Genomic DNA, 22,926 nt, shown 5'->3' on the forward strand with positions numbered 1-22,926 from the left:
TTGAAACCATATTAGTGTGTGTCTGCTAATATTGTAGTACCATTACAAGCATCCTCTGGACATCCTCATACACACAGGCACACTCCATGCACCAACATGTCTCACCGCACCTAAGGAAGGATGCCACCCAGGACAACAAGTAAGCTGGCATTGCTGGGAAAGATGAGTAGCCAAGTCCGATTTTTACTGGCAGCTGAGCCCACTGACATTGGTTGTGTTGACACTGCATTGTGGGAGTGAAAATGGAAGCCAGTCTGGCTCCGTGCTCTGTTTGGATTGTGTATGCAGAGTACAAATCTATCCAGATTGATCTGGCAGCATGCATAATTCATCAGGCATGAGAGCAGCAGGAAAGGTGAGTCTGACATGCCCAATAGTATTCCAAGGCCAGCACTGCTCTGCATATCAAAAACAGCATTCGGTCTTTCTCTCTACGGCCATGTGCGATCAAACTGGCAGGCAGAAGAGTCTTCCTGGAGAGCAGAAGTGCTTGGCAAGGACTCTAGTCAATATGGGCATGAACATACACAAGAGGTGTCAGGGAGTGGGTTATGGAAGCCTGGGCCCTAGGCCCACAGAATCAGGAGGAGGGCCCCTTGGAATTGGCAGGGGAGAGGGAGGCAGCTTTCAGCTGAGAGGCTGTGGTTGGTGAGGCAAGGAGGTGAGGTGATTTGAAGAACAAACAATGGCATCCCTTCCACTGCAGTTGACAACTATCTATTGCAACCTTTCAAGGTTGCAATAGATGATAGCACTCTTCAAATACTTGAAAGGTTATTACACAGAGGAGGGCAAGGATCTCTTCTCGATCATCCCAGAGTGCAGGACATGGAATAATAGGCTCAAAGTACAAGAAGCCAGATTCTGGCTGGACATCAGAAAAAACTTCCTGACTGTTAGAGCAGTATGACAGTGAAACCAACTACCTAGGGAGGTAGTGGGCTCTCCCACACTAGAGGCATCCAAGAGAAATCTGGACAGCCATCTGTCAGGTATGCTTTATGGTGGATTTCTGCATTGAGCAAGGAGGTGGACTTGATGGCTTTATAGGCCCCTTCCAACTCTACTGTTCTATGGTTCTATAAATGGGTTTCACAGGCAGAGATAGAGGAGGGTTGGGGTGGGGGCAGTCATTGTTTCTTGACTGGGATGCTAAGAAATATTGGAGCAAGCTTTATAAGTGCACCGCTGGCACAACCTATTCTTCTTTCATGGTTTAGGATTCAATTTCTGGACTTTGACTGGAAAGAAATCCTTCTTAAAATGTTGGGAGGATTTCTCATCCAATCATAGAATAGTAGAGCTCAATCTAAGATCCAAACAAGAGTGAGGGGTATCCAGGGTAGCAGTGGACGTACCATGGGCAGTGAATGCAAATGCCTAGATTGCAAAGTGGGGGGTCTGTGTACAAATTTTGTGTGTAGGTCAATAATCTTAGAGGATTCTAATGAGTGTTAATGTGTTTCCCAGTCATGGCAGTGCCTTGGCAAGGAATGTTCTCTCTTGGGGCTTTGGGTGGCTTGATTGGGATAGGGACTGGTCAGCAGGAGGACTTCTGGATATTCCAGAAGTTTCATACCCATTGCACAGGAGTGGAAAACCCGCCTGTTTTGTACACCAAAAGAAGACAGGCCATGTGCATCTGCTTTTTTGCCCTGTATGTCCAAGTTTTACTTGACATACCTTAGACCTACACAACATGGACGCTTCTAGAGTCAAGTTGTTAGGAGTATACTTAAAACAGGAGTATTAGCCCCAATGAGGTTTCTTTAAGGTGCCACAAGATTATTTCTTCTGGGGTTCTCCAAGGAATGATTTCTGTATGAACAATATCCCACAAATGGAATTCCTTTGTTTTCACCAGTACTAAATTCACTTAGTTCTCTGCAGAACTCTGGTGGGTCAACTTTGTTCTAATCCCACATGGCCACCATTGCCTCCATTTATGCCCCCTCAGGCTATTTTCTGTAGGATATTAGTGCCTTCCTGACCCTCCCTATCTTGCTTACTCAGGTGTCAAGATGTCACTGAAAGTGCAGACGAGTAACATCACAAACAAGAATGACCCCAAGTCCATCAACTCCAGAGTCTTCATTGGGAACCTCAACACAGCAGTGGTCAAGAAGTCAGACGTAGAGACCATCTTCTCTAAATACGGCAGGGTGGTGGGCTGCTCCGTTCACAAGGGCTATGCATTTGTACAGTACTCAAACGAGAGGCACGCACGGGCTGCTGTCCTGGGGGAGAATGGGAGAGTACTCGCCGGGCAAACCTTAGGTAAGGTCTCCTCACATCTTTCTCTGACATCCTGTGTGGAATTTTATATGTGTGTCCTAAGGAAAAAAAGCTCTCAGAAAGCTGAAAGTCACTTTGGAATTGTGGGAAGGCCTCCTGTGTAGGGCTAAAAGCAATATGCTCAACCTTGATTTTTCCCCTAAAATTTGTCCTCCAAGGTAGAACTTTCAGTAGAAAAAGTAGGCAACTAATGCAAACATTGGTGTCTTTGAAGCTGTTTAAAGAGAAGTGATTTCCCAGTTTTGGAGGCAGAGCAGGCTACCTTTACGAAAAGTGAGGATGTTGCCTCAGGTGGCAAATGTTGAAAGAGAGAGCTGTGTGCCATGTGGCCCACTCCATGCCCACTAAGCTAGCCTGCTGAGTTGAGGTGTGGTGAAGGATGTTGTGTCATTGTCAGTATTGAACTATTGACCTGCCAGTTGGGTCGGCTTTTGTATATGGAATGGGAGGGGTGCCATCTTGTTCCTTGCATCAGGCAGCAAAATGCCTTGTGCTGGCCTTGCATTGACCCTAAAGAGACGTACTTGAAAATGTTCCACAATCTCAGCTAAATAGCTGTGCAATCCCAATGTGAACCCAGGAAGAATAAGACTAGGGAAGTTTGCAGATTCTGCTAAAAGGTGATGACATCTCCCCAAATCCATGAAGGCATGCAGTGAAAGAAGTTCCTCAGTCATTTGAACAATAGGAGTTTCTCCTCGCCCCCTCCAAACCAGAGGAGGATGCCCCAACCCTCCATAGCAGATTATAAGGGCAAGGGGAAATACAGGGGGAAAGGAAATAGGAAATTGCTCCCCTCCCAGTTCTGCCAACTGAAGCAATTCCATCAGTGGAAAGACTTCATTGGATTCCACCCTAAATTTCATTCTAGTCAAACACACAACTGTATGAATGTTTTTGTTTCAGCCCTGTTTCTGTACAGCTCTATTGATCTAGAAAGTTTTCATCTAAGAGATATCCCTCTTCTCCTAGTCAGAGAAGAATGTTCCCTTCATTTATTTAAAGGTATGGGCAGCTCAGTAGAGCCGAGAGTCGAAGCCACAGTTTTCCTGAGAAAGGAAGTCAGAAGCCCATTCCCAAACACGTCCTTTTGAGGTCATAAGTAAAGATGGTGGAAAGGGCCAATATTCTTCTGGTTTAGGTCATAGACAGGAGTATGAATTTCTGCTGATGCCTTACCAGCACCAGCACCCCCAGATTAATCAGTAAGCAACCCTGTAAGAATCAACCTGACACTTATTCCTGAGTCAATTCTCACATACTTTAAAGCAAATGTTGATTGCTTGTCAGCTCTAATTTGCACCCTTATTCTGGATATCTTTCCTCCTGCATGAGTTTTATTTTTATTTTATTTTTATTTAAGAACTTCCTTACCCACTTTTCATTATAAAACAATCCCAAAGTGGGCTACAAGCAATCAGATGCAGTAAAATTATACAAAACAAAACAGAAGCAAACAGAGGAGAACAGTAAGAGAAAAATAACAGCTTACTTGTTGCAGCAAAAGAAAAGAGAGGAAAACTCAATCAAAGGTGTTTGATTTTACAACTTTACACTGCAAGTGCCTAACTAATAAGGTTTGGTGTGACAGGAACAAGCACTCTCAGATTTTAAATTACAGCTATTTTTCAACTAAGGAATGTATTGATCATCTGCCTTTAAACTATTTAATCAATTAATTGGTTGATTCTAGGAATGTGTGCATCAGCAAAATTCAAGCGTGCCAAAGTTCTCAGAATTCCATCTCGAGCTCATTCTGACTGAACTCCATATCAGATTGCAAGCTTTGGTGTGTGTTTTCAAATGAAAAGCTGTGGTAGATGCATGCATTTTCTAAATGCATGCATTAATTGTGTACCTCTTTGAAATGCACACATTCTTATTCCATTGATTAAAGAGTGTGTGCATTTTTCAACAGTATGCATTTTATCTCCTTTTTTCTTCAAATGTTGATTATGTTGTTAAGTCCTCAGTCCATTGCATTATGGGAGGTAACATTTATCCTTCCAACATAATAATATCAGTCTTCTTCTTTTTTTCAAATGTACCCATGCTGTTGAATGCATTTTTTGTTTTTTGGTCCACAGATCACATTGCAAGCTCAGAAATGTACAGGTGTGTGCCTGGGTCCATGTTTTGCCTGGAAGGTGCAAGCTGTGTAAATTAGGGTGACCATATGGAAAGGAGGACAGGGCTCCTGTATCTTTAACAGTTGCATAGAAAAGGGGATTTCAGCAGGTGTCATTTTTATGCATGCAGCACCTGATGAAATTCCCTCTTCATCACAGCAGTTAAAGCTGCAGGAGCTATACTAGAGTGACCAGATTTAAAAGAGGGCAGGGCACCTGCAGCTTTAACTGTTGTGATGAAGAGGGAATTTCACCAGGTTCTCCATATATACAAATGACACCTGCTGAAATTCCCTTTTCTATGCAACTGTTAAAGATACAGGAGCCCTGTCCTCCTTTTCATATGGTCAGCCTATGTAAATCCCAAACAAAAGCAAACTGAAACAAATTTCTCGTACATCCTTAGTTCATTCAGTTGAAGTACATGTACAGGTTACACAAACCTCAAAGGCACTCATACTGAAGGAAGTACAAAATTACAATATTAAAAAAATGTTCTCTTTTAATATTGAAAGATGATAAAAATTCCCTGTTATTAGAGGAATAATAGGGAATACAGCCAAATAGGCTCAAATATAGAAAAGTGCCTGGTCAACTAACAGCCTGACTGATTACCGTGGGTTCTTGCTGATTAAGCAACTCAAGCTTTCATAAATTAATGTACCAATTAAGCTAACTGCAGCCCTAATTTAACAGATATTGGTGAAGTAGGCCAACTCTGCTTACAGGTCGGCTATCCACATTCATCTTCCATAACGCTTTGTAACTAACTTCTGGCCGATTGCTATATATCTGATTGAGACATTGCTGTGAGACAGATGTTCAAAAACCAGGTGTGTGGGTGTTGCTTTAGCATTTGATGTTTTGCAGTGAGGCGGCCAGCTGTTGAACATGAAGCCTTGGATGTGATGATGATGTTTGCTGTAATGTGCACTACAGCTGCACTGAGAGGTCCCAAATCAAATTAGGCACCTAATGCGGCAAGCGCTGTGAAAAACACAAAAGGTTCATTCTCAGTGCGTTGGTGCCATTAGAACAGCACCACAGCCCCCAAATGTTCACCAATTACAAAAAGCCGCCTCTCCACTAAACAGTCGTGAATGATCACGCAGTGCAGTAAGGGTTTTTAATCATGTGCTACTAGAAGTGTAATGGGAGAACACTGTAGAGAAACCACAGGATTTCCTCAGGGATAATCCTGATTACCTCCACTGCAAACATAACATGCAAGCAAGCTGGCTGTGAAAAACATTTGGCTGAGGGATATTGTGATTGCGCTCAAACGTTGTTTTGATTGAAATGTATGAGAGCTACTTTCAATATAGCTGACCCATAGATCAGCTTTAATATAGCGGGTGATTTACAGTACCTTGTACAAAGCCCTCGCTACTGTTTCACAAATAAATGAAACCCTCTGACTCAGATCACATCTATAACACACATGTATACCCTTTGCAAACTTTTTAGAGCAAGGGTTTTGCAACATGCAGCCCCCACAGCCCCAGGTGTGGTCCCTGTCCCCCCAAATATGAGGATACCGCCCAAAACAGGGGGATTTTTTTTTTGCAACGAAGCGGCATCCACACTTGCTATTATTCAGCAGGCCTTTGGCGAATAATCTGGACCTCCATTTATGTTAAGGACTTGTAAAATTGACGTGTATTTTAAAAGTTTATTGTTTTGATATCATAATATATTAAATTATTTTTATTAAACTTTTGTATATTTCTTTTCTTAGGTTTTAAAATGTATATGTTTTAAATTTTGTAAGGTCACCTTGAGGCCCAGTATTGGGCAAATGGCGGGATACAAATAAATTAGGGTGACCATATGAAAAGGAGGACAGGGCTGTATTTTTAACAGTTGCATAGAAAAGGGAATTTCAGCAGGTGTCATTTGTATATATGGAGAACCTGGTGAAATTTCCTCTTCATCACAGCAGTTAAAGTTTCAGGTGCCCTGCCCTCTTTTAAATCTGGTTGCTCTAGTATAGCTCCTGCACTTAACTGTTGTGATGAAGAGGGAATTTCACCAGGTTCTCCATATATCTATATATACAAATGACACCTGCTGAAATTCCTTTTTCTATGCAACTGTTAAAGATACAGGAGCCCTGTCCAGCTTTTCATATGGTCAACCCTAAATAAATATAATAAGAATAATACAAATAATAAAGTCCCAAAAAGGTTAAAATTAGCTGGCAAACAAATTATTTTTTACCCTTTTGATGTTCTGTAGCAACTCCAGATGCCCTTTTGTTGTTGTTGTTGTTGTTGTTGTTGTTGTTGTTGTTATTATTATTATTATTATTATTATTATTATTATTTAAAAAAACCATTTTTGGCACCCATGGTGGTGGTGCAACCTACAGAGGGGTCCAAGGGAGGCACACATGGCCCCGAGACCTCCTAAAATTTCCCAGCCCTGCTTGAGAGCTCACTTTCTGGATGTAATGCTATCCCTGTTTAGACAGACAAAAGTCTTACAGCTCCCAGCATTCCCCAGCCAGCATGTTTAGACAAAAAAAAAAAGTCCTACAATTCCCAGTATGCCCCAGCCAGCATGGCTGGCTGGTGAATGTTGGGAGCTGTAGGACTTTTGCCTGTCTAACATGCACAGGATTGCATCCTTAATATAGTGTGTAGTTTGGTCCATACAACCCATTTTAGTCTCAAGCATAAAATAAGGTAGCACATCTCTTAACTGGTATTGTAATAACCAACTTTTCACACGTGGCTCGAACCTCAGCTGCCGTTGTGCAGTGAGGCTCCAAGCAGCCACCTAGAAGAGTGACAGTATCCATCTCAATAACAATTTTGCCTGAAACAAACTGTGTCTCGGAATAACCCTTTTTGCACAATGCTTTGAAATGTCACCTGCTGAGAAGCCTCTTGTCACCAGGCATAAACTGAGAATTGTTGTTGAAGGTAGCTTTTTCAATCAAAAATTGGCATTTTTGATCTCCCAGCAGGTGGTGGTGATATTGAAGGCAGCGGGGGTGCTAGACACACCTGGGCAGCAGCTCAAAACCTATTCCCACCCAGCGCAAAGTCTGGTGTAACAACCTGAAATAAGGACTCCCAACACTCTGTGATCCATTCAAACAATAGATATTGTATTTTACTTAGCAGCCATCTCTTTTGGGGTGAGGAGGAGGGAGTGTTGCTGTTGTCCAGAATGACGCACACTGCTCCCTGGCTGTCGCGTTCTCCTTATGCAAAGATGAAGCAGAACTGAAATGTGGTCTGCGCAGTGCCACATTGAGCTTGTTTGTGCATGTATTTAGAGTCATTTGTTTTTTGCCACGTTTGAGAGTTGTATCCAATGCTAGCCCTACTCAGAGGAGAACCACTGAAATTTTCTTTAGACTCTTAAGACCCGTGGAAGCTGGTGGCTGGGATTCAGACAGAACCAGCCAGAACTCTAAATGAGCTATCCAAGGTAGTGGACCTTCATGCCTTGGGGTGGCTGCACCTCTAGTCTACTGCCTGGGACCATAGCTAGACCTAAGGTTTATCCCAGGATTGTCCTGGGGTCAAACCTGTTCATCTAAGTGCCACACAGGGCATCCAGCACTCAGGCAGGGATGATCCTGGGATAAACCTTAGGTCTAGCTACGGCCTGGGAAACAGCACTCTGACGTAGCCAGCGGAGGTCAGACCTCTTTCAGCCTCAAGGCTGAATTCAGTTTTGGAGTAGCTCTTGGAGGCTGCATTCCAGGGGTGGGCCAGGACCAAAAGCAAAGGGGTGGGGCAAGGGCAAAGGGGTGGGGCCAAAGGCCAGGAGGTGGGGCAAGGGCAAAGGGGCAGGGCAAATGCAAAGGAGTGGGGTGAAAGGCAAGGAGGCGGGGCACAGGGGTGGAGCAAAGGCAAGGAGGTGGGACAATGGGGTGGGGCAAAATACATAACAACAAAACAAATATCAGCAGATTTTACCTTAAAGCTCTTACTGCTAGTAACTAAGCTTTAGGAGAGGCCCTGGGAAGTGGACTTGCCCACCCCAGAGGGCACGATTGGGACCCCAGGAGGGCCATATTTGGCCCATAGGTCTGAGGATCAACACCCTTTTTGCCCTCTGCAGCAGCGCCATAAACTCCAGTGGGGATGTTCCAGAGAGGCCTCTAGGGATGGAGCTTGGGGCCAAAGTCCAGGACCACATGACCACCTGGAGAGTGGCAGGTGAGGAGGACATCAGGGCAGCAGACGCCAGCTCCATCTTAATCCTGTGGTCATTATAGTGCTATGACTCCAGTGAGTTTAAAATGCCAAACTGCACATGCTCAGATGATGATGATGATTACTATCTCTCTTTTCTCACTCATGGTGTTTTTTCTTGATGAACATGACAGGCTTTGCCAAGTCATGCTGTCTTTTACTGATTTATTGTTGTTGTTGTTGACAAACACTTTTGTTGTTGTTGTTCTAACATATTAGGAATCTAGACCAGAAAGCATGGGGTGGCAGTGGGAGGGGAGAGAGAGCTGCTAGTAATACACATGGCCATCTAAAGGGGGACCCCATAAGACCACTCAGTCAAGGGCCTAAAATTACCCTACTGCACAACTGGGGTGTACTACTGGCGGTGCCCGCCTTGAAGGTTGGCCACTCAAAGTTTTCATTACTGGCTTCTTTCTGTCCTGTGTTTCTGTTCAACAACTACTTTGCCTCCTGGCAGCTCCCCCTGTTGTGACATTGGCAGGCTCCTGTTTAATTTGTCAGTCGCCTTAGCTCAGAAAGGAAGGACATCTGTCATTTGTGGCACTGTAATCTTGGTGCTGGCAATATCCCAGTGTGTGTGTGTGTGTGTGTGTTGCCGTGGAGCGGGGGTGGCGGCGAAGCAAAAAGAGCCTTGTGGAAAGCTCTGTCAAGCATGCGAATTTCCCCCTTGCTTTTTCAGAAAAAGCAGGATGGAAGGGTGCGTCACCTTTCCGTATGCTTTGCTTCTATAAAGCAGCGCCTTTGTGCTTGGAGTTACTTTGTTCGGTTTTCCACGCCGACTGTGAAAATTGGATGCGCTGCTCTATCCTCACGTTCCACTGTGATTTTCTGAGCAGAGGAAAGAAATCTCATTCTCCCCCAGTGCTAGAATTGAAAACTGATCACGTCAGGTGGCCTCAGGCATGAGATCATGTTGGGTGACCTCAGGCGTGCTTCTGCACCCAGCACAGCCTGTAACACGGATTGAGTGGAAGAGAGATTTCAGACACATGAGCATCCTTTTTGTGTGCTCTATAAGGAGCATGACCAAACTTTTCTATATTTGGCATTCCTTTTACAGAAGGGTGAAGGCAGACTATAATACCCCTGTAGTAGCCATGCATTTGTAGGGTGCTGAATTCTTCATGAACCAGTTTTATGAAGGGGTGTGCTGATCTGACTTGAGTAGCTTTGAGGGATGGGAGAAAGAGGGAGACTTGGTTCAGACATAACAATAAACCGTGGTTTGTTATGTACATGAGCTGCAGCAAGCTCGGGCTTATGCGATCCCCCTTCCTTTTGCCCCCTTCTTTGCACATGAGGAGAGGAGATGAGATGCTTCCATTCACAGTTGCCAACAAACCACAGTGTCTCATTTTATCTGAATCAAGAAAACTGGTTTGTACACAAACCAGGATATTTGCTGGTGCAGATATAATCCTGCCTGAGCTCATAACGATGCTGAGAAGATCAGGGCAACCCATGAGTTCTCATGTTGCTTCCCTCCTACACTAATTCCTCTTCCCTTCCCAAAGCTAACCATAGCTAGTATGAAAACCGCACCGGTGTTTTCATGAATTATGATTTGCAAATTTACTTCTAAGCACAGTTGCAAACTGTGATTTGGAGCTAACCATTGTTATTGTTATTTCTGATTTTTATGTTTTAAGTGTTGTTGACTGATTTGGACATTTATTGTGGAACAGCAGGGAATAATGTTTTAAATAGGTGAAAAAATGTTTACTGAAAATACTGATGCAGGTGTAACACTAACCATGATTAACTTCAGAAAAGTGAAGTGAGGAGGGAATTTGCATGAGAGAGGACAGAAGGGGATGGGAAAGAATGCTCAAGCCCCAAAGGTGCTCCTGGGGGCTGTCTTCATGGTGCCGGGTTAGCACCGCCTCCCTCCTCAACCCTGCACATTCTCTCTCCCGGGGCGGCATCAGAAATCCTGATGCTGAGGAGGGAGTGTGGGGTTTCTGGTCAGACATCTGGTTCCTAGAGCTATCTCCCCCCTCCTCCTGGTGGAAGGAGACCAATTGCTGGTCACCTTCCACCAGGCTCCATGCCCAGGTTGGCCCTGGATTGGCTGCAGAGCAATGTTACACAGCAGAAGCACCATAATGACATTGCTGTCCTTGAAAACGTTGGGATAAATCCCTGACTTTTTCAAATCGGAGCATCGAAGGAAAGCCCCACGTTGGCTGTGATCTGCACCTGCGTTGTCTAACCGACAGGGTGCAGAACCACAACCACCGTGGGGCTTTCCCCATGTGTAGACAGCCCGCTGATCTCTTTACCCTGGTTAGAATGTTAGGAAGCATTACATCTGCAGCCATCCTAAATAGTAGCCTTTGTTTAGTAAACTTTAAGTCATCTCAAAGTCCAAGTTGAAAATCTTCGTATAAAACATGATAGCTTTTATACTTTTCAGAAAAGAAAAAAGCCAACTGTTCCCTTGCTGATTTATTTAAAGGTATGCAAATAGCCATTGCCTAGTACAACAGCTGGAAACATGTATTACAAAAGAGTGATCAAGGCAGCTTGTATTTGTCCTTAATTTCTGCATTAGGGACAGAAAGGGAACAATGCGGCATTAATTCCAAATTGTTATTCATTGCAGATATAAATATGGCTGGAGAACCAAAGCCTAACAGACCAAAAGGGCTGAAGAGGACAGCATCCGCCTTGTACAGGTAGGTTCAGTGTTGCGATTTCCACCTTGTGAAGTGAGATAGTGACCAAGTTCACCCAATCATGGAGGGAAAAGAAGCCACAGTGGTTTAATTTCCTTCCCTGAGCATGCCAGTCTTGAGCTGTCTAGTTAACCTGGTTAACCTTTCTGGGCATGGGTTGTCGTAATGTCCAAACCTGGTTAGGGTGAGTGGCTGGGATGGTTTACAAACTACCATTTGCATAACCACCACAGCTCACTATAGCTTATTTAAGCCATGGTGGGTTGTGCCGCATGTCAGTACATGCCAGGCAACAATCGAATATTCAAGCCACAAACACAGCTTGTCCCGACCCTAAACCAGCTCATGGGTTCTGTGTGGTTTCTTAACAATGCCAGCAAACCACCCTCACCAGGTTTGAACATCACAAAAAGCTTCAGCCATGGCTTGAATATTTAAACTAGCGGCCCACATGTACTGCAACGCATCATGGTTTAAATAAGCCTGCTTGAATAAGGGCTGCCTGTTCATATCAAAAGGGCCTATTTTATCCATCATAACCAACCAGGGCTATTCATCATGGCCAAGCTTTTGTCATATTCTATGGCAGGAGTGGGCAGAAGACAGATCAGGCTCTACTTGTAGTTCTTTGGATGATTTGCAGCTGACCAGTAAAGCTTTGTAACTCCCACTTCTTTAAACAAGGGGCATTTTAGGTCTAAATTCGATGGTTACAATTTCTGGTCTCTACTAACTCAGATGCAGATATGTATTTGTGCATGCAGGTTATATGCTCATGGTTTTCAGTAGGGATTGTCTCTGCGCCACCGTTTTGCATCTAGCTCCAGTTGATAGATCTGCGGGTTCTAGGTTTTTGTTTTTAAAAAAAATGGATCCTGAAATCAGTGGAGGCTGGTGGCTCCAATTTCAGTCTGGCTGTGAATCAGCTCTTGGTTTCAATCAGACCCAGTCAGGAGGTGCTGAACCCAATTGCCAACCTGGGTTCAGCACCTTGGATAAGATCCTTTAGAGCTTTGAGTGAAACCTAGAATGGATTCACAGCCCCACTGAAATTGGATCCCCTGCCTGAAAATCCTGAAGTTTGCCTTCCTGTGCTCTGTGGAATCTGTGGTTTAATATAGAATAGGTGTGGGCTTCCCCCCACCCCCAGTTTCAGGATTCACTCTTGAACTAGTGTCTCACACACACACACACACACACACACACACACACGGCCTGTTCAGATTACCTGCTAAGCCATGGTTAGGCTGCTAACCATTTTGCAGCAAATGGTTAGTGAGGGTGTTTGATCCATGTTATGTAGCCACCATGGTTAGGGATGGTTCACATGACACACTAAGCCATGGTTCACATGACACACCAAGCCTTGATGTTTAGCTCAAAATACTTGACCACCATAGCTTAGCATGTCATCTGAACAAGGTCATTCACACACACAACTAAAACTGGGATAGCCATTGTGGGGGAGTGCAGGACCAAACTAGTTTCCCTTTTTGGGGGGGGGGGGGCTGCACATGAAATGTGTGGGCACCAGTGCCTAAAAGAACTAAAAAACAGCCTTCAGCAGGGCTCCTTCCGTCTAGGTGAAGGGTTCATGATGTAGCATCATTCCCACTGGACCATTCTGTGGGAAATCAAAACACCACCAGGTTGTTTTGACTACAGCTCCATCTGCTACTTGAAGCAGAAGCAAAACATTTTTTTTTCTGTTTTAAGAAAAGAAAAATAAAGGTCAAAATCCACCACTGTCTCAACTAAAATAACAGAATAAATATTAATGGATTTTGGGGACATCCCTTGAAAGTCACTAAAATGCATGCACACACACACACACACACACACACTTCATCCTAAAAATGGACCCATGAAAAGATTGACCCCATGGAAATCCTGGTGGAATATTTGGTCTTGCTTTAATGGAAACATTGAAATAACAATTAGTCAGGGAGGAGGCGAACCTACTAAGGGTACCCTACCCAGTGCCTGTTTACCCTACCCTGTGCCTGTTTGCATTCTCTTCCCCTCCTTATTGTTTTATTATGATTTTATTAGAATGTAAGCCTATGCGGCAGGGTCTTGCTATTTACTGTTTTACTCTGTACAGCACCATGTACATTGATGGTGCTATATAAATAAATAAATAAATAAATAAATAAATAAATAATAATAATAATAATAGCATCACAGGTACTGTGAGATATCAAAAACCGACACAAAATATACCATATTTGATTAATAATAGGGCTGTACTCCACTCCATTTTGGGTCGTAGAAGTGGGACCAGAGCGACCCAATCTGCCTCTGCCAAAGGCTGATCAGGATCGGGTCGGGGGAGCTCCAGATCAAGGCGAAGCGGTTCGCCTCCATCCAGAGTTCCGAATGCAGGTAAGTGGGGGGGAGGGGGGCTTACCTGGATCTGCTGCTGCCGTCTGTGCAGCGATGGCAGCGGAGCCAGGTAAGGGGGCAGGGGGAGGGGGCTTACCTGCCTCTGTCGCAGTCCAGCACCAGCTTCAACTGAGGGCCAAGCCTCAAGCCAGAAGCGTAGGCCACCACGATGGAGGCAAGTAAGTGGGGGGGCTTATGTGGCTCCACCACCACCACAGTCCTTGTAGCGATGGCGGCAGAGCCAGGTAAGGGGGCAGGGGGGCTTGCCTCCGCCATGGAGGCAAGTAAGTAGGGCAGGGGGGGCAAAATGTCGATCAGCCCCTCCGGATCTTGCTCCACTCTGTGGAGTGGGAGAGGGGCGGATCAGCCCGAAGCACATCTGCCCAATCCGAAAATTGCAGATCAGGCCATGAAGCGGTTTGGGGGGGTCCATGCACAGCCCTAATTAATAATATTAGAATATCCCAAAAGTGATCAAAATTCCTGGAGGAGAGTTTCTATACTAGAGGGTATATAGTAGGGGTGTGCACGGACCCCCCGCTCCGCTTCACTTCCAGATCCGCGATTTGCGGATCGGGCAGCTTTGCTCCACCCCCGCTCTGCCCATGTCCACTCCGCTCCGCTCGGAGCTCCGGATCCGGATCGGAGCTCTGTTTCCCCCCCCCCCCCCCATAGGCTTGCATTAAGCTAAAAAAGTATACAACTTTTTTTCTGTGAAAGTTAGAAACTCAAGCTTGGCACCATGACACCTCATGGAGGTATACACACGCATGCCAAGACTCAAGGCAATCCCATCATCCTCTGATTTTGGGGGAATTTATGAAAATCGGGTACCCCATTCACACCCCTTTCCATAGCTCCGTCAATTTGCACGTTAGAAATCTCAAACTCGCCACCATGACAGCTTATCCAGGGATACACATGCACACCCAGACTCAAGGCAGTCCCATCATCCCCTGTTTTTTGGCGGGGCTTAAACCTGCAGACATCTCAATGGGGCCATTTCAAAGGAAATCCCAACATGCCATGAATTCGGGAGTATGAATCTTTTTCCACACTTGAAAAATGGATTTGGAACTTCCAAAACTCCAAGTGAGCGCAGGAAGGACTTCTCCCCTGAGTCAAAGCCAGACACACACAACATCCCTGCGAGGCGGGCAGGAAAGGAGAGAAGGAAGGCAGGCAGGCAGGCAGCAGACATTTCTGGGGGCATAAGGAAGTGAGCCAAGTTTAAGCCAGTAATGCATATAAAATTGAATAAATAAATAAATAAACAAACAAAGGAGAGGTGGAATTAAAAGCAGCAGTGTTGCTGAATAAACAACAAGAAGAACTTTTTTAAAAAGGCTATATCTGTCTTTTACCAGCAATAGGGGGACGTGCCCAGGGGAGGGGGAAGCAGCTGCCAGTTCAACTCATGAAAGACATTGCTCCACCACTAAGAAGTAGACTGCTCACTTCAACTCATGATAGGCATTGCTCCACCGGGTTACTCTCTTTGGAAGGCTCTGATGGCCTTCCAAGTACAGGAGAGAGTGAGGGCACGTCCACATGGGATGCCCTAGGGGAGCTCATCCCCTTGCACCACATCTTTTCAGTTGTTCCCCAAAGTTAGGGTGGGTAGCAGTGCTGTGTTTCTATCTCTTATTTTGGCTTAGTATATGATTTCACACGTTGTGTTTGTGCATTTGGTGGGGCTACTGTTTTAAAAAACACTGGGAAAAGTCTGTTCAGACTAAGAAAGAGAAGTTCCCAGAATCCCAAGTTACCTGTTTTGCCTATCCCCTCCTCCAACTTTGGGATCATGTGATCATGACCGGGAGTTGACTTTGCCCCTCAGCCCTTCGGAAAAGGTATTTTTCCCACCGGTTTTTTAAAAAATTCTAGCGCGAGACCTGCACCATGCAGAGAGCTGAGAGTAGTCTCAAAATGACCCCCATCCATGACTCTCCAAGCACAAGAATTTTTAGAAAGATAGCTTCAAAAACAACACAGTTATCCCCCTTTCTTTTCCGCAATGCAATCCTATGGGCGAAATGTTTCAAGATGGCGATAGAAGCGGAACGCGGAAACCGGAGCGCTCCGAAAATGGGCGCTTCTCTTCACCTTGCTTCTAGGGGTCCGCGGTCCGCTTCTACTCCGCCTCTGGGCAAGGCGGAGCAGGCCAATTCGCTCCTGCTTCTGCGCTTCTAATTGGAGCGGAGCACATGCTTAGTATATAGTGGGACAGCAAGGAAGGAAAAGCTCTTTGAATACAAGTTGAATCACAATTCTGCAACAAACCTAAAAGTAGATACAGTGATTAACAGTTTCAAGCAGAAAAGCTGTTAGACCTGGGGTCTCCAGTGTGACTATGAGCACTTCTCTTGACACCCAGCAGACTCCTTGTCCCTCCTGATTTTTATTTTTATTTTCTTAAGATTTTTTTAAAAACAAACAAACTGGAAGACTGGCACGCTTCAAAGTGAAGGGTTGCCCTCCACCACCATCTTTGTTTAGATTCAAAACACTGGTTTTGTGTTTTGGAGCTCAGAAACAACCTCTTCCTTGCACTTATGTACACGAGCAAGTTACTTTCCTTTTTGTCACAAAAGTTTGCCTTCTGGGAAATGACTGTTTTGTGACCAGCCGTGACCATCATGGCTGCCATTTTATGCATGGGTGAGCCTCCCTCCCCCATGACAGGCATTTTATAAGAGCACCCACAGCACTCTCTCAAAATTCTAAATCTGCCCACTGCCCCCAAAATGCTGGAGACCCCTGACTTAGACGGTTCCTACCTCTTTTTCATCACAGAATAGGAGAGAAAGGGAGAGAGAGAGGGGGAACAGATGGCAAGGTAGAGAAATAGTTGTGCAAAGTTATTTAGGGTAAGAAACGGTAGGTTTTGTATTGGGTTCCCCACATGGCAGGTTGGGCATAATTACGGGCAGGTATGGGGTGAGGGGGTGAGTTGGGAACTGAATACATTATCTTCCCAACTTCATATTGGTTCAAGTCAAAGGAACTCAGCAGGGGAATGTGCTGGCCTTTCATCCATTGCCCCGCTACTTAATAGCACTCTTGTCAATAATTTCTTCCACTCTGCCTCTTTCATCGTATCATTACTTCAGGTAAATCCTAGTAGCCCCTTTAGCCCGGCTCCTGTAACTTTGAAAAAGCCTATCTGAAGATTAAAGGGACACCATGGTCCTCTCGCTGTTATTACCCGGGGGCTTTCTTCTCTGCCCAGGCTGGTGTTTTGGCTTCATCTTTGTTATGTTACCTTCAAGCAACTATAACATCAAACACTCTAATGTATTACTTGTATGATTAAGGGATGAAAAACAGGGTAATCATCTCTAATAATAAATAAGATGGCAACACTGGGAGCATTTAGAGAAAGTGGTTGGGAGGGGCTTTACCCACTTTTGAGTAGAACTCACTGAGCTATCAATACATCACCTTCCATAGCTCAACCCAATGAAGAAGAGTTTAATGGCCCTGAGTTTGGTGAGAAGGTATAGATAGGCCTATGTGTATTCTGCATTACCATTGTCATTGGTCTTATATTCGTACTGTGATTCAGGGCTCAATCCCATGCATGTGTAGACAGGAAGAAAGTCCTAAAACTGGTTTCCATGCTGTTAGCTCATGCAGCAAAGCCCAGTTTACAAAAGACAGCCAGAGCTATTTTGTGATTTCAGATTGAACTGGTCCCATTTATTTTTAAAGTGTGCCCCATGTGTTTACAAAAACTGCCCTCTACTGGAATGTTGAATGCTGTTATGAGGAAGATTTTGTATAACATGTTTCAAGTGTTTGAATGCTTAAAGAAGGCTGTGGTATCACATGTTTAGGTCAAAGGTCTAATCATGGAGGGGACATACCCATTGGCCCCACCTCAACCCAATGCATGCCCCACCACCACCACCCCATGTTGATGGGGATGTTTAGCTGAACATAGTTGCGGTTGTCTGCATGATGAAGAGCCCTGCGCAATCAGGATTCCTGTTCATGTGGAGGATTTTAACCCTGTTCAGCTGGAGTTGGTTACAGCATCTGTTGTGACCTTCTGGTTTGACGTTCTAGAAGTCCAGGAGAAGAGGGGGCAAGGCCAAATCTCTCTCATAAATCTAGTCATCATTCCAGCAATTGGCCAAAGCCCATGTGAGTATTAAAGAATGCAGATTATGAGAATTTTCCTTTCACACACATGAACTGGCCTCAGATTGGGTGGCGGGGTTGGGGCAGACCAGGATTTGTAGTGGCTGTGGGGAATAGGCCTTTGAAACCAGGAGAAGCCTGGTTTATTCATGTTATTTAAAGATTTATACTCCACCTTTTAAGGGAAACATCCTTTAAAACCACAAAACACAATGAAACAATGAGAAAAACAATAATAACATTAAAATGGTTCTATCCAAAGGCAAAGATGTGGCAGTTTTTCCTTCAGATGCTTTAAAATTCCTCAGGATGTGGAAGATGGATTATCAGTTGTGTCCCACAAAGTACCTACACTTGCAGGATACAAGTTATATTGATTTATGAAGACTTTTCTTTGAAAACCTGCATCTTTTACATATGCATCTTACAAATAGAACAAGGAGAGATATAAGTACTGCTACTTATTTTTAGTCTACTTTTCAGAGCTAATAGTCCAATTGAGAAGTATCTCCTAGCCTTTTTCTTCCTCCACCTGGGATCTGAATGTGAAAGCTGGCTGGCTGTGGATCTCTTGGTGGACACAGAATAGACTCCATTCTTTCTCGTTAGCTGACATGTAGTGGATTGGATGTAATGAGACTCCCTTTTTAGCCCCCTCTCATGCAGAGCCTCTTAGTTATTTACTGGCAATTATTTACCAGAAGCAAACTAAATGCAAATTAAGCAGATGGATGCAAATTTGCTTAATTGCTTGATTTATTCACATCACAGAATAGGTTGGCTTGATACAGATTTGGGTCACCTTGGTGCTGATCTGTTTGTTTGTTCATTCTTTCACAGAGTACATGAAGCTCTGAGTATTTGCCCTCTCGTACTCATGAGAGCAGCCTTCCCCAACCTGGTGCCCTCCAGCTATTTAGAGTACAGTTCTCAGCATTTCTGATCCCTGGCCATATTGGCTGGGGCTCATTTGATTGTACACTTCGAAATATAAAGTGTGACAGAGATAAACTCATGCATGCAAATACATAAATCATACAACTATTTATTATTTATGGATTAGACTGCTGTCCTACACTTCCAAGACGGTAAAGGCAGTGCACATGGTTCCCCCCAGGGTTGGCGTATGTATGTATTATTGCATTTATATGCCACCGTTTTTCCTCCAAGGAACCCAAGACGGAGTACATAATCATCATCCTCTCCACTTTATCCTCACAACAACAACCCCGTGAGGTAGGTTGGGCTGAGAGTTTGTGACTGGCCCAAAGTCACCCAGTGGGTTTCCATGGCCGAGTGGAGACCTCCCACTCGGATCTCCCAACTCCCAGTCCAACACTTTAGCCACTACACTACACTGAGTAGGCATGGTTGGGCACCTTCCAAGGGCCACATGCCAGCAGAGACACATTGACAAGCACCTCCAGGAGTTACTCCACCTCTTCACCGCTACAACCTATTTGTTCATCTGCCTTTTACTCTGGCCCAGACATTGGTAGTGGTGAGAAGGGAGAAGGAACAGTAGATCCCATGTCATACTTGCTTACTGGCTCTCTTCCTATCAAGCAAGCAAGGAAGTGGTAGCAAGGATGAGAAAGAAGATGAGAGGAACAAGAGCAGGTGGTGACAATGGCAGTGAGAAGGTACATGTACTGAGGGAGGAGCCCCATTGAGGGTGTCTTGCCCATGGGCCCTCAAAGACATGGAGCTGGTGCTGGACCTCCTGTCCATTTTTAATCCTCACAAAAAAACCTGCGAAGTAGGTGAGGCTGAGAGCTAGTGACTGGACAAGCCCATTTAGTGAGCTACACTGCAGAGTCAGGATTTGAACATGATCTCTCCAATCCTAATCCAGCATTCCAAGAACTAAACCATGCTTTGGCTCCCTGTTGAGTGAGCACTCTATGGTAAATCCAGGTTTGCCTTCACCTAATATATTAAATGTCCCGGAGATGGCAGGGTTCTCATGGATTCTGCCAAAAGCATGACAGCTTCAAAAGGCCGTTGCAGAACAGACCACCACCACCCAAAAAGGGTTGTAATATATGTCAATTGTTCATATCGCCATGTAAGAAAATAAATGGGTTTTCTGAAGCCACTGTAAGAATCATCGGCTCTGCAGGGGTAAGGTCAAGCTTTGTGAGGATGAAAGTGGCGTGCTTTGGCTATTGGGAGGTATAGAGATTTAATAAATAAATAAATAAATGCTTTGGTTAGTGGTATTGTTTAGGTCTCAAGAATTAGGGAGGAAGTAACAATCTACATAAGAACATAAGAGGAGCCATGCTGGATCAGACCAAGGGTCCATCTAGTCCGGCATTCTGCTCACACAATGAACAACCAGCTGCCCACGGGAAACTCACAAGCAGGACATGAGTGCAACAGCATCCTCCGGTCCAAGTTTCCCAGCAACTGGTGTACATAGACATCTTGCCTCTGTTTCAAGAGGTAGCACATAACCATTGCGACTAATAGCCATTGACAGCCTTCTTCTCCAGGAATTTATCCAACCCTCTTGTAAAGCCATTGAAATTGGTGGCCATCACTACATCTTGTGGTAGAGAATTCCATAGTTTAACGATGCACTGTGTGAAGAAGTACTTCCTTCTACTGCTTCACCAGGCATAGGCTTACACAGCATGAATAATGGATGCAATAAACAATAAAATACAAAATACAATTAACTAAAACAGCAGCATAAAACATTTAAAATAACAACAGTAAAAATTGTAAGCTGGAAGAGGGCATCCCATTTATTTAACAGCAGACTGAAACGTCCAGGTCTTTAAGGCCTGTTTAAAAACATAAGTTTTAAAAGGATGCCATACAACGCTTACTCCCAGGGCTACAATTCAATTAAAGACGTCTTTGTAGATTGTTTTATACATATCTAAAACTCCATGATCAGTCTTTCTGAAGAAAATGCTTATTCTTTAGAAGATGACTGAGGTGTATATTACAGCACATACCATCTGATAGGACATATTCCTTCTGATCCATGAGAGAAAATGGAGAATGCATCTTCTAAGATGTCACCTGCCCCCTGCCATTTTTGCAATTACTTGCAAAATCTGCTGACCACTTGGTCAATTGAAAAGTTTTTAATCAATTACTTTAACTGATTAATAGACTAACTACACTACACTTCCTGTTACACCTGGTCAGCAGCAAGGACTGTCAAATTGGACTTAGCAATATACTTCAGGGAGCAATACAGAAACCGTTGTCTCAGCACTTTGGTAGGAGACCATCGCTGGGTCAAATGATCTGAGCTGAAGGCACTTGAAAAAGCAGGTCAGACACTCATTAAATATCTGTACATGGACATTTCATATGTAGCCATCTGAACATAGTAAATTCATCCCCAGGTGAACTGATCAGGTTACAACACAGTACAGATAAGGCAAAACCAGGAAAGAACAAACTTATGGGTGAAGGCATGCAAAAGTGATTAGGAGCAGAAGCAGACTGATTCATCTATCCCTATCTGAATAGCACCCCAGTTCTAAGTATATGTAGTTGGAAATAAAGTTCAATTTATTTCATGACGCTTGCACAGCCCAGGTACATAAGTTGATTTCAGCTAGGTCATGGGTGGGCAACCTTTTCAGGGTCAAGAGCTACATCTCCTCATGTGCAAGTGGTTCAGGGCCACATACCAGCACCAGCAAGCAGGACCATACACAAAAGTGGATGGAGCCACCTCCCCTCTCTCTCTCACGCACACACCATCCATTCATCTTTTCCCCTGTCATTTATTCATTCATTCATTCATTCATCTTCACAGTGCCTCTATTTTTTTTTAAAAAAAAAAAACAGATTAAAAGGGGTCTATTTTGCTATGGAAGAAGGAGTGGGAGGCAGAAGACGATGTCTAAACTATGCACACAAAACCATAAGTGGTCAGTAGCAAGCATGCGACAAAACACTCGTCTGATGAACCTCTCACTCCCTCATCCGCACACAAACAATCTATCTCTCCCCCTTCATTTATCTCTCCATCCATCCTCGCATTCATTCATTCTCTCTCTTTCTCTCTCTCTCATATCTATATATACACACACACACGCACACCCCTTCTCTCTTCCCCCTTCATATTTTCTCTCGCTCTCACTCTCGCTCTCGCTCTCTCACACACACACACACAGCTGCCAGCCAACCTGCCTCCCTTTGCCCCTCCCCCCCCACCTCTGCTCACTCTGGCTGGCAGTGAATGAAAAGAGCCCCTGAGGTGCCGGGAGGAACATGGAGCGTGCTTTCAAAGGAGACAAGAGCAGCTTCAGGGATCATAGAAGAGCCCGTTCAAAGTGCAGATCCCATCAAATCCGCACTGATCCTGTTATGAGGCCGAGTGAGACGGCCACCTCAGGCAATGAAGGCTGAGGGGCAGGGAGTGAGCAGAGGTGCCCCTGCCCCGTGACCTGCCCTGTGCCCCCTACACTGTCCCAGCACCACTGCTGAAGGAAGATTCAAGTGCAAGTCTGGTCAGCCGTCATATGTGGAATGAAAGGAGGCACTGTCTTGCCCTTCCCCTCAGGCAGCAAAATATCTTTGGCCAGCCTTGCACCAAATCTGCAATTTTCAAAGCACTCTTCCTTTCCATGATGATCACCGCTCTCTGCCAACTTCTGTACTTTAAATCAAGCTGAGGAGAGAAAGAAAAGATACCAGCGGGAAGGAGACCAGCAAGTGGACAGTGATGTGTAAAGCGCAGAGGCAATGCCTAGAGCAGCTTTCCCTAACCTGGTGCATTCCAGATGTTTTGGACTACAACTCCCATTAGCCCCAGCCGGCCTGGCCAACCATCAATGATGTGGGAGTTGAAGTCCAAAACATCAGGAGGACACCAAGTGGCTGTCTAAATGTCCTCTTTACCTGTAAATTCGGTGCTGCAAGGGCTATATGGTGCAGCCACCGATTCGCAGCCACCATGGGCTTTTCCCCAAAGCTGCACTGTAAAAAAACGTCAAGGAGCAAGGTCATCATGGCCCTTCTGTTGCCTGACCTCACTCCAGGGGTGAATCCAGGGTGGATGTCGACCCCTGATTTGTCGTCAGAAGAGGGGTGGGTGGGCTC

At 44.8% G+C, this 22,926-nt stretch overlaps 1 protein-coding gene and 1 long non-coding RNA gene across 3 annotated transcripts in view; one reads left to right on the forward strand and one right to left on the reverse strand.

The window, feature by feature from the left end:
* Positions 1-22,926, forward strand: part of RALY (RALY heterogeneous nuclear ribonucleoprotein) — a 278,971-nt gene that overhangs the window by 235,991 nt on the left and 20,054 nt on the right. For both annotated transcript variants that reach the window (XM_063145266.1, XM_063145277.1), the window contains 2 exons: positions 2,014-2,277; positions 11,247-11,319. In XM_063145266.1, coding sequence (XP_063001336.1) covers positions 2,014-2,277; positions 11,247-11,319 — 337 coding nt within the window. The remainder of the gene's footprint in view (positions 1-2,013; positions 2,278-11,246; positions 11,320-22,926) is intronic.
* Positions 1-22,926, reverse strand: part of LOC134411508 (uncharacterized) — a 128,404-nt gene that overhangs the window by 29,540 nt on the left and 75,938 nt on the right. The window lies entirely within an intron of this gene.

The sequence above is a fragment of the Elgaria multicarinata genome, chromosome 1, assembly GCF_023053635.1.
Source record: "Elgaria multicarinata webbii isolate HBS135686 ecotype San Diego chromosome 1, rElgMul1.1.pri, whole genome shotgun sequence".
In the NCBI taxonomy this organism is placed as follows: domain Eukaryota; kingdom Metazoa; phylum Chordata; class Lepidosauria; order Squamata; family Anguidae; genus Elgaria; species Elgaria multicarinata.